The following is a 12,204-nucleotide window of genomic DNA, read 5'->3' as shown; positions in this document are numbered from 1 at the left end:
ATATAAAAAGTGCTTGTTAGTAGATAAGTACTTGTAGTTATACTAATAAACATGAGAGTGAAGTAGAGTAAAGGACTTACAAAATATTGATATTGATAAAACTAGTTCCATCGGTTGGAACCAAGGAGGGATTGCCCCATCTTCTCAACATTAGTAATAGTACATTCTTGTTCTACTTGCATTTTTTGGGCATCTTGTGGGCCTTCTTCTTAGCCATCTTCAATCACCATGTGCAACCATGCTGGCCAATCATACCCACCTCCAACAGCCAATAAAATTTGAACTTTTTTGAAAGAAGAAAAAATGGATTGTATTTCTCCATACATAATATTCAATAAAAATGAAATCTTCAAAATAAGAATGACCTTAAGCTTGAAAATCATGTAGAAAAACCATCAAATACATGTCTTTAAAGTTCCCTCTCAAAACATCATGAGGAGTGTTTAACCTTCTTCCTCTTTATCATTTGTATTGATGTTACTATTCTCTTCAATCCCCAAACTTTCTTGGTCCTTTGAGACATCTATTTTTAGAATGATTATATTATCTAGTTTGTGTCCCTTCCTTGGTGTCCAGCTTGAATAATGCTTCCAAAACACTCACAACATTAACGATCACTTTCTTTGCATCTCCAATATTTCTTCTAGCAATCTTGATATTCTTATGCATCACTCACATGTGGCCTCATTTTCCATGTCTTTTGTTGTAGCATCTTTTGAGGTACGTAACAAATGGTCATATTTTTTAGTATTCATATGATGACTTAGTGGCATTCAATACATCAAGCATTGGAAAAAATCATGTGATATATGAAGAGTGCCACTATCATGTGTCAAATCACCATGCATGTCGATATCTCTTCTCTCGAAGTTTCTTAGACATTCAGATAAAGAACCAATTGCGAAATTGGGATAGTTGGCCATAATCTCACTGGAAAGTGGGCCAAAATGTTATCTTATGCATCATTTTCAGTACATCCTCTCCAATCCATATGCTTTGGGGCATGTTTAGCTAACTTTGTATCTTGCCATTTGATGATACTTTCAATCAATTCATCCATTTCATAATACTTCCAATGGCTTCATCCATATTGCTAGTACACATTGTTGGAAATGGAAAACTACACACATCCTTAAATCTTTCCAGAACTTGAATGGAAACACATGCATGACCATTTTCTACAGTGCCTAAAATCTATAGGGTCATTGTGTGTTGCACAAAACTAAAATGTATTTGTGTGAGTGACTAAACCCTAAATCCTAAAGGGATTAACATAAATCCAACTATAAGCAAAGGCTCTAGGCGAGAGGGTACAAATGATAAAAGTAGAAAGGAAAGGGGGGATGTGGGGGATTTACAGGGTTACTTATAAAAGTAAGTAGGAAAAATTAGGGGCCTTTTATTTTTGAAAAAAATGGAGGGGGTGGGGGTGGAGAGAGAGAGAGAGCACATGATGCATGTATACACTTGCGTGCATGTGCGCACGTGCATGTGTGTGTGTGTGTATGTGTATGTATATGTATACATATAGATATACATATACATATACATATACCTGTGTGTGTGTGTGTGTGTGTGTGTGTGTGTGTGTGCGCGCGTGCGCGTGTACATGTGTGTATGTATGTATGTATGTATCTATAGTTCAAAAGATACATTTTGAGAGGTTTGTTGCATCATGAAAGATCTCGAATCTATCAAACATTTCTTGGGAAATGATTTTGTCTAGTGATGACAGATGTAGATTGCCACTATCTTAATGCAATTATCTGTCGAATTTCCCTTAACAATGGGGTTGTTCGCATGTTAATGGAGCCACAATTCCCCTTGATGCTCTTCTAAGGCATCTTCCCAGATTGGCCATAGCTCATACTTTCCCCTATAAAGAAACCTTAAGAGCACTTATATTTCTAGCAGTGACTTCACAGTATGATTGAATAATGTCAGTCATTGTGCACATGCTCCAATTGCGTATCATTGCAATTTTCATAAGGGATTTCTTTACTATGTCAAGCATATACTATTCACTACACGCATGATGTTGTCATCCATTATGTACCATTAGGGAGATTTGGGGTCTCAAAAGAGGGCCTTTAATTAGTGTTTCCTAATTTCATGGGATTAGAGAGCAATTTGGGGTGTATGAACGAGAGTGCTCTAAGGTGTGGGGCAATGCCAGGTTGAAGGTAACAAAATCATTTAAGGGTGGGGAGATATCTTACCAATGGTTCACACCCATGGTCTTCACTCCTAGCCCTTGATCTAACCCCCAATCCAAGGGATACACTCAAATTTCAGGTAGAGCACTCCCAACCATTATATCAAGGGGTAGATCTAAGGGATAGCATAAAAGAATAGAGGGATCAAGTATCAACTCTTGATCAAGAGAGGAGGTAGATCAATATAAGCCCTTGATCAAGACAAAGACCCAGGAGAAAAGGACGAGTGTGAAAAGCACTCCAATCTAGACATCCTCTAGAGGTGTTTGATCTATCCCCCATCCACCTCCATCTAAAGGTGGCCAAGGTTTCCCAAAGACAAAATAAAGGTAGCCATGTCACTTTGCTTAGGGAGCCCTTAGCCCATGGGTTACCATAGTAGATTCATTTCCAATTAACTTAATCTATTCCTTATGAGGCCCTTTTGAGACCCCAAATATCCCCTATTGTTATATTTTCATTGGGCCATAGAGTCCTCTTCTCAAAAATCCACTTTTGCATACTTATGCATAGTAGCCTAACACACTAATATTGACATCCTATTGTTGGAGTGGAATAGAATTAGAGGCTCCAGAGGTTCTTGATGGAAGCTTTTGATCCAAATAGCCTCCCATGTAGCAAATGGCAGTGCAACATATTCTGCATCAGATATAACACATCATGTTTTTGCTACTTCAATAAAAGAATCTCTTTCAGAAATGATGTCAAGCCTTCAAATCGCTTAGATTTCCGGTGAACATAAGCGAGTGGTGACATACATGGTAGGCTTGCATTGGGTTGATGGCCTTGACGATCACCAAAAACATTGCCATCAACAATCTTGGCTTTTGTCTTTTAGGTGATCTAATGGTCCATAGTTGAGGCTCTTTGTCACAACTCATGATACAAGCAGAGCAGTAAACAAAGAGCATCGTCAGTCGAATCATGATACTACACAAGAAAGGACATGATTGCATGCAATGTGGTTCATGGATGGGCTTATACTACACAAGTAGTCCGATTTGTCATGTGACATGGCATGTCTGCATGGCAATCGACATGGCATTTCTACATGTGATGGGTTGTCTCCACATCAATAGGTGACATGGAAGATGATAGTGCACGCCAAATTCGATGCAAGAGATTATAGGGTATGTGTACATGGCATGCTAAAACGTTTGGCACCAATTTCTCTAATTGACTGATTGGTGGCTCCCATTTGACATGTGCACAAACAACTTCAGGTATACTAAAAGTATCTCAAGCCATAAGTTTCTATAAATATTAAAATAACGCAAACATGTATACTTGTTGTCAAAGTTACTTCCTTTAAACATAACAAAGAAACACTTGTTAATATGTAGGAGAAAGCAATGTGATTCATGAACGGTTTGCAACTTTCAGAGCACAATAGTCAAAATTATGTTGTTTTGTGTCTCATATTCATATGGGATGCTTTGGCAGATGTATCCTCCATATAGATGTAATTATTTATTTATCTTTTTTCATAAACATATTTATTGCAATGAGATCACAACTTCAAGGAGAAGAAGAAGACTATCCATGTAGAGAATCTCCTTCTTACTACTCAACACTTTTACTAGCCACTTAAGGCCTTCACATTGAGTTAAAATGTTTGATGCACATTTCTATTTTCATTGGTTTGAATAGAATCTCCTTAGATGTAGTGCACTTGAAGGCCATGTCATTTCTTGTTGTCCAAATCTATCCAGCAGTGACAGCTTGAATAGCTTGCTAGACATTGTACTACATTGTCTTGTAGAGTAGTTTAACCTCCAAGATTCTTTCCTGCATTGGATTAAGCTATCCTTTATCCTCCAAGAGTCCTTATAAATTTAATAATGGACAATCGATCTTTTCAATGCTCAAAATTGTTGAGGCTAGGATGACAAAATTGCATGTGTGACTATGTTAATCCTTGCATAAGATCTAACTCTAAAGTTCTAGTAACAGCAAGCCCCAAATCCTTTCTTTCGATGCTTTTAAGCATGTCAAGAAATTTAATCTCAAAAGAGGTGCATAGTTATAGAATCATATCAAGTTGAAAAAATAAAATCATAAGTTGAAGAAATCAAATAGCATACCTAATATTATTGCATCCCTTGCATCTAATTCCCTATTAATGTTTTATTTCTTTATGATTGGCATGCATATTGAAAGCATGGATGATTTTTTCAAGTTAGTTTCGTTAAGAAGTGAAAATTTTATATTAGCATCGAAAGTTTATATGCCCTAATAAAAATAAAGTTTGAAATATTCGCCAAGTTTTGAAAGTTTTATGTAAAATTTTTAAGAGTTTCGCCAAGATTTACATATTTTACTTAGAAATTCAAATAGAAATATATAAAATTGTACTACAATTTGTCAATATTATGAAACTATAAAAATTAGACTAATAAACTTTCGCCAAGATTTTATATTAATATAAAAGTATAGCTTCGATAAAAACATCCATGATTGAAAGCCTTGTGTGTAACGATTAATGAGCAAAAGTAGTACAATAGTAATGTATCACATATGATCATTACTCCAATGATGCTTTAACCCTATCCAACATTGAAATATTCAATAAAAACTCTCCTTATACACAATCGGTTCATGTCCAAAACAACACACTTTCTTAGGACACATGAACATGCTAGAACCAAATGCTTACTCATGTCTACTATAATAACTTTGATTATCGAATGCATACGTATATTTATTGATACATTACATATGTTAGTGGTGGTATGCTTGCAAGCGGCAATCATTTCATGATGCAAGTTTCATGTCTTCGGACACATGAACATACTAAAACCAAATGCTTACTTAATACCTATAATGATCAAGTGCTTACAAATATACTTATACATTACATGTCACTGGTGGTATGCTCACGTCTTAGGCGTGATGCAAATTATGACATTGTTGCTCAAAACACGTGTTTGGATATTTTCAACCGCTTAGTTGGGAAAGGAAGACGTCACTACTTTATTAGTCCACATGGTGCAAGAAAGGATTGAAGAAATATATCTTTGCACTATATTTCATTAAAAAGTTTTAAAAGTGCATGAAGAAATTAAGACACTTTGCATTGAACTTTTTCTTTCTTCCTTACACCTTGTCTTCTTAACATTTTAGGGCTATAAGAGTGATAAATATCAATTATGTTCTTTTACTTGCCGCAATTTTTATAAATAGTCTCATTAGTATCTTTCCATTTACATTGTTTGTTCCACTACATTACATCCATTAGTTCTACTCTCCTATACTAAACATAGAATACCAATGACTCCTGAGTGAGTGAGTGAGTGAGTGAGTGTGTGTGTGTGTGAGAGAGAGAGAGAGAGAGAGTGTGTGTGTGTGTAATAGCTATGGAGAGACGTGTGTAGTTTATGTATTGCTAAATTTGAAGTGCAGGGCATGTCCTGCACCTACAACTAGAAACGATGGTAAAACCAAGAGAGCGAGCAATCACAAGGCATTTGAACAGCCTCAAGTTGCATGATGTTACAATATTGCTAATTTGAAGTGCATGGAATGTCCTGCACCTTTCAGGAATAATCCAATAAATAGAAACAATGGTAAAACCCAAGGGCTTTCTTTTGGGGCACGTAACATTTTTTAGAAAAACTCACGACGCTAGTACAGTTTCCAAGTTTGCTACCAAATAAACAGCTCCACTACGTTTGACCCATCCAAACTCTTATGTACTGTATGAAACCCTTTGGAAAAATCCCCCTCTCACAAACCAAAGACTGTCTAATGCCACAGTCATCAATATTAAACATTCAACCAGTATCATACCCTGGCTGAAAACCCTCAAAATGCTTCCGTTTTTTGTCGCTAAGAACGATACTTGGCGTTATGGCAGACTGCAATCACAAGAACACGCACAGGCAATGCCTTACATACATGGAAGAACTTGTAACATTTCCCATACGAAATGCATCTGCAAAATCCTTTCCTTTGTGCTATTTACAAACCATTCAATCCTCTAGCCATTATGCATCTACGTAACTTAATACACCACATTGCATGCTAAATGCAAGATTTGAAGAGTCCGCAAATACTTAGGGAAGACGAAAGTTCAGCAGTTCAAAGACCGTACCTGTGATGTGAAGACTTGATAGTCACTTTTAAAATCTAGAGATTGGTTACTCGCGTATATAGACAGAATTAGGATTAGATCACTCGCAGATTTGCAAGCTTTGAAAGGTATTCACAACACAACCAATTCACAAGTCAGGACATTTCAGTAGCTGTTAGACAAGAGAACTAGTCTCCCCTTGTTTTGCCATCCTTTTCTGCAAGGTATCAGCAAATTCTAATATTTCTACATCCTCCCGCTCTGAAGACATCAAATTCTGTAAACGAACACATCCTTTCTCAAGCTCATTCTCACCTGCTATGATCATCCACGATACACCACTGGCCACAGCAGAGTCCTTTGCTTGCCCAAGTTTCTTGCTGGGTATAGACGAAACCTTTGCTCGGATGTTTCTTTTCCACAGCTCATTTACCAAGCGAATCGCTAGCTTCGTTTGGTTGTCCAAGGCAACAACAAGCACATCCACATTTGGTGAACAGATCTTACCCTGGCCTGATTTCTGTGCCTTATCCATTAGAATGGCAAAGACACGTTCAATGCCAAGACTAAATCCGACAGCTGGAACATCCATGCCATTGAACATTTTAGTCAGATTATCATAACGGCCTCCTGCTGCTATGGATCCGACCTGTAATGCACATTAGAAAATTATCATCGGCTACTAAAGCAAATGGCATGGTGCAAAATATGTAAAGGTTTCATGCTAGTTTGAGAAACTATAGACTATACTGATCCATTACGGTGGACTCGAAAAAGAATCCCAATTCATACAACCAACTCAGGGGCACAAACGTTGTACCTGGAGATCGCCCTTGAAAACAGCTTCGTAGATCACACCTGTGTAGTAATCAAGGCCTCTTGCCAGACTCAAGTCCAACGAGATCCGTGGAAGACAATCTACAACCTGAAGATAATAAAAAAGAAGCTCAAGCTCTTCGAGAGCGGCCATTGAGGATGAGTGCTGTAGGATTTGAGAGCCTTCTGATTTCAATTCAGCTAACATGTGGAAAGGAGGTCCCTTTTTTAGTACCCATCCACCAATATTGTTTGCCACTTCTTCAGCCAAACCTTTGTTATCGACCTGTCCAAGACATCAGTAATACATAAGCCCTGTGATATGGAATAATAGGAAATCTGGAAGAAAGTAGCACACGTTATGGATCACCTCCGTACCATTTCCCTTTTGACATGCTCCCAGGACACTTTATCCAGTTTATCAATGGATGAGCATATCGTTCTGAATTTGTCATGCGGTACTCCACAAATTTCCATGATTCCATCTAAAAGCTTCCTGTGGTTCAGTTTCACCTATTTCAGAAAAGAGTACGTCAGAATGTAGAAATATGGCGAATCGTAGCTAGAAATCTTTTCAGACAAGATACTTCATGGTCAACAATGTTTATCTATTCGGGATCGGCAAAGTCTTGTTCCTCGGGAGCAGCTGAGCTTCTTCAGCTGGAGATATGATAGTACGGCTCCCAGGAATCAGAAAATACCTCATATTGGCCGAGGTCGAGTTCATCAAGAACCTCTATCAGAACCTTCAAAACCTCGAAGTCAGCCAACATTGGCTCATACTTCCCGGCAATATCAAAATCACACTGGAAGAACTCACGCGCCCGGCCACGACCGACATTGTCTCTCCTGTAAACCTTTGCTATGTGGTACCTCGTGATCTCTCGAATGTTGTGAGAGGCCATATAGCGGGCCAACGGGACGGTCAAGTCGTATCTCAAAGAGCAGATTTCCCCGCCCTGCAAAAAAAAAACGCCAAAACGTTTACGCGCAAACCACACAGAAGAAGGCGTCTCGCGGGAAGAATCGTAAAGATAAGCAGACGGTTCGCGCTTCTTCTAAACCCTTGTCTTGGCAAGCTACTCTACTTCAAATTAAAAACTGAAAGAAGGAGAAGGAAGGATGGGAAGCATGGTGTACCGACCTGATCCGCGAGATCGTAGATGAGCTTGGAATCTTCACCGTACTTGGACATGAGGTACTGACGAAGCTCAAAGACGGGAGTATCGATGGAAACAGCGCCATGGAGTTTGAAGATGGAGATGAGGCGTTGGAAAAGGCGGTCAAGGAGCTCCACATCGTGAGGCAAGAGGTCACGGGTGCCTTTGGGCACCTTGGGCTTGAGCTTCATAGCATTGCATGCAGCAGATCAGAGCGAGAGAAAAGCGGCTGGCTGCGCGGGTTGCGTTTTGATATAAAAGGTGGTGGGAAGCTTGCGTGCTCTCCAAGTCTTTCAGCTTTCTAGACTTTAACCCCTCTCTCGCAACCACAACACTTAGGGTTTTTCTCACGCTTTTTTGCTAGCATATAACCAACTTGCTTACAATTTTGCAGATTTTACAAGCTCTAGAAATTCTTCTTTTACCACAATGAAAATTTTGCACTTTCATTGTTTTCAACCATTGCCCCACCTGCCCAAGCCTCACTAACTAATAGGGATCCGCAAGTGGCAAAAAGGTTGTGGGTTCACACCCACCCCACCACCTCAAAGCGCATTTAACAGTTCTGAAAAAGAAACCCCATGGGCCCTGGGGGGCCAATGTGGCTAAACACCCCTGCCTTTTTTGCCTGGCTGGCTGGCTCGCTCACTTGCTCGCAGGCAGGCAATCTCCTCTTAGAGCCGATCCCGAAGCTTGAAACTCCCACTCCACGAGTTTCATGCCATATTTAGGGTTTGTATGAATGCATGTGTGCCCCCCATGCAATGCAACCAATGAAGTAACACCAAGGCACCTTGTTGTCCTCGCATTAGTATTCAAAAACTCCACCTGCCACCATGGACAGCTGCTCCTTCCTCCCCCAAATCGCCAACACCCGCAAAACAAGCCTTTTTTCAGAGTACATTCCATCAACACAAGTGTCGATTCTCATCTCCAGGGCTACTCCTAAGGTAGCAAAACCAAAGTCCACGGAGAAGGGAGAAGCAAAAGGCAACTATATTAAACTCTAGTTCTATAGGGCAGGGGAAGGCAGTTGCATCCAACTCTAGTTCTGTAACACAAGGAAAGACAATAACATCCAAACCTAGTTCGGCCACTGCATGTAAAAAGAAGACGATGTTCCAACAACAACATGGATAAGACAAAATGGAAGGAGTGGGAAATGCTTGTGATCATGGAAAAAGAAGTTGACATTATGTTATAAGAGAAGGGCATACATGCTCATGTTCAAAATCACTAGAGCAAAACCTCAAAGATGTGCATGGCCCGCATAGAGAAGCAATGTAAAGACAAATGGGAGAAGCTTTCTGGGCTTTGGCATAAAATATATAACTTGAGTGCAAGCGCAAATCAGGAGCATTGATGTCCTTCGAGATGAGCAAGGAGGAGAAGACACATCATCGGCTACCAACATAGAACTTCTCATACACTTGTTCTCTCCCTAATTTTGAAAGATTTTCACTTTGCTTGTTGTCTTGCCATTGATAAGGAGACCCCTGTCGATAAGAAGTCAGTGCTCATGCTAAGGGTGTGTCAGTTGAGGAACCTTGCAAGGATGACTTGGGGATAGTATTTCTTTCAAAAAGGGCACATTGCTTGTCCTGTGGGAGACAAGAGGTACAGGAGACATTGAGGAACTTGGCTAGGGTTTTTCAAAAAGAGGTGACAAAGAAAGGGCACCAGTTCGTGGTAGCAAAGGTCACAAAAGATTGGTGCAAGGTAGAATAGATGTGAGAAATAGCCTAAATGCAAGTTTGCATGTTTCAAAGTATAGTAGTCGAGATTATGCTATTTTGTGTCTCCTATGCATATGCATATGCTTCACTCCATACATACTTCACCTGGATCTCAATGGCCACTCAATGGCCATCACTCTTTTTGAATGCACATCATGACTATCACTCTCTACAAGATATGCACCTCTATTTTCTTCCTTGCAAGCTCTACAAACCTTGCACCTCAATCCTCTTCCCTGCAAGCCTTGCACATAATATACATGAACATTCTTCTTATGTACTACAAGACCTTGTGCCTCAATCTTCTTCCTTGCAACAAGACAAAAATTTTATTTAAATGAAGTAAGGCATTGCTTTTGAATACTAAAGGAATCCTGAAGAATTGGCAAGTCTAAGTAGTATTAGAGCAACTCTGTGGATGTGAGGTCTCTTACTTAAAGGAAATCTAAAAGGATATGCAAAATGACTCCAAGATCTCACATGAAGAAAGTCAAAATTATCATCTCAGACCATGAACATCAAATTGAATTTAGTGGACATGAGTGTGACAGCAATGATGCACCAATGGGAAGAGGACATGAGGATTCTAAAAAGGAAAGCCAATGAAGTAAAATTGACTACAAAATATGAGAAAGAAATCAAGGAGGCTACTAAATCCAAGGAAAAGTAGGCACAAGGCAAGACAAAGCAAGCACATATTAACTTGATGCCTGCACAAGAGCAAGATGAGCAAGATGAGCTCAAGATTGAGTCCCTGATGAGTCCTTTAGGGCCCAAGCAAGAGAACATCAAAAGTTCTTAAGGAGGAGAGGTAGAGAAGACAAGATGTATAGAATTGCAATATTCACTTGAATATAATAGCTTCAATGCATTGTCAATGCAAATAATATAGAGGCTGAGCTCAAGTTCATGGTACTAGACCATCTTGAGTATCAAAATGTCAAAAAGAGGCCCTTAATTACAAATGGCCTTGCAAGATCCAGAACACATTGAATACTAAAAAACATGACATGATAGATCAACTATGAAAGGGCAATCATCAAGTGAGGGAAATGATGGCAAAGATAAAGAGTAGATTAAAGAAAAGATAAAAAACAACTTCTGATCTAAGAAAGGATAGAGAGCAACCATAGCCAAGATGTGCACAAGGGCGTACAGTATTGGTGGGATATGCATGATTTCCTATAGCACCAATATAAATCCATTGTGCATGATCTTGCTAAGGATATTGCTAATTTGGAGAGGCATCCCTCCAAACTTTTTGAATTGGAGGGTAAAGTAACTCCCTTGCAGGACAATGACTCTTCAACTGCTTCCAATCCACCTCATCCTCCTTTAACATCAGCCAATTTCAATTCACCAGAGCTCATCACACTATAGTTCACCATTTGCCACAAATCCAAAGTTTTCACAAGTCCATATTTTGTAGGTCATAGCTCCAAATTTCCCAAAGTTTGCAGGTCCACAAGCCAGGTCCACAGGCCACCACCACTTTCAACTTCTAGTTTAGTTTGTAGGTTCATAGGTTATATTTTCATTTGGTCTATTTTCCATACTTCAACTCACTTCTTTTTAGTCTAGTCTATTTTGAAAGCCCTCTATTTCAATTTCAAGTCAACGCACAAAGAGTTAGATTGGGCTAAACCCTTGGCCCAACCTGTAAGTTAGATCTAGCATTGGGTAGTCAAATCTATGCAAGCCAACATGGAGCCTCCCATGATGAAGCCATTTTCTCCCTCAAGCAAGCTCTCATACTCTACCATTGTATAACTATTGACACCCACTTCCTAACATATTCTTTGAGATTGAGGACCATCTCAAACCCGCAAGAGCAATGTATTATTTATGCCAAGATATTAGAGAGTTCAAGCTGAAGCTTGCAACCCTAGGGATAAACGTGCAAGATATGGCGAGTAATGGAAATCAACAAATTATTTCACGGATAATAAATATGCATCATAACTCTCAGACATGATGGTTTTAAAATCACAAGGAAACTTAATCATATGGTTCAAAAGGCTCGCCTAGTGGTTCGGTATCAAGAAGAGGGTCTAGATCATGAAGGTGTACTAGAAGTTCCTCATTGATCAATTGGATTGGCAATAGCAAGAGGAATTTCTTTGAGAGCTTTAAGGAGTAGACCAAATACATCTCCCAACTAGAGACCTCCATCTCCATCCATCTCCCAAGGCCATCATATAGGA

General features: G+C 39.3%; 1 protein-coding gene across 1 annotated transcript; it reads right to left on the bottom strand.

Annotated features, from left to right (window-relative positions):
- Nucleotides 1–6,336: 6,336 nt before the first annotated feature.
- Nucleotides 6,337–8,473, bottom strand: LOC147901691 (histidine--tRNA ligase, cytoplasmic-like). Its single transcript, XM_087375198.1, has 6 exons — nucleotides 8,249–8,473; nucleotides 7,806–8,063; nucleotides 7,483–7,617; nucleotides 7,340–7,390; nucleotides 7,109–7,213; nucleotides 6,337–6,937 (listed from the first exon to the last, which is right to left on the bottom strand). The coding sequence occupies exons 1-6, from the start codon at nucleotides 8,453–8,455 to the stop codon at nucleotides 6,464–6,466; spliced, it is 1,230 nt and encodes a 409-aa protein (XP_087231324.1). The 5' UTR covers nucleotides 8,456–8,473; the 3' UTR covers nucleotides 6,337–6,463.
- Nucleotides 8,474–12,204: the final 3,731 nt, after the last annotated feature.

The sequence above is a fragment of the Dipteris shenzhenensis genome, chromosome 5, assembly GCF_047967505.1.
Source record: "Dipteris shenzhenensis isolate YYH24624 ecotype China chromosome 5, Dip_SZ_1.0, whole genome shotgun sequence".
In the NCBI taxonomy this organism is placed as follows: Eukaryota; Viridiplantae; Streptophyta; class Polypodiopsida; order Gleicheniales; family Dipteridaceae; genus Dipteris; species Dipteris shenzhenensis.
The sequence above is the reverse complement of the archived record's forward strand: the minus strand, read 5'-3'. Positions and strand labels throughout refer to the sequence as shown.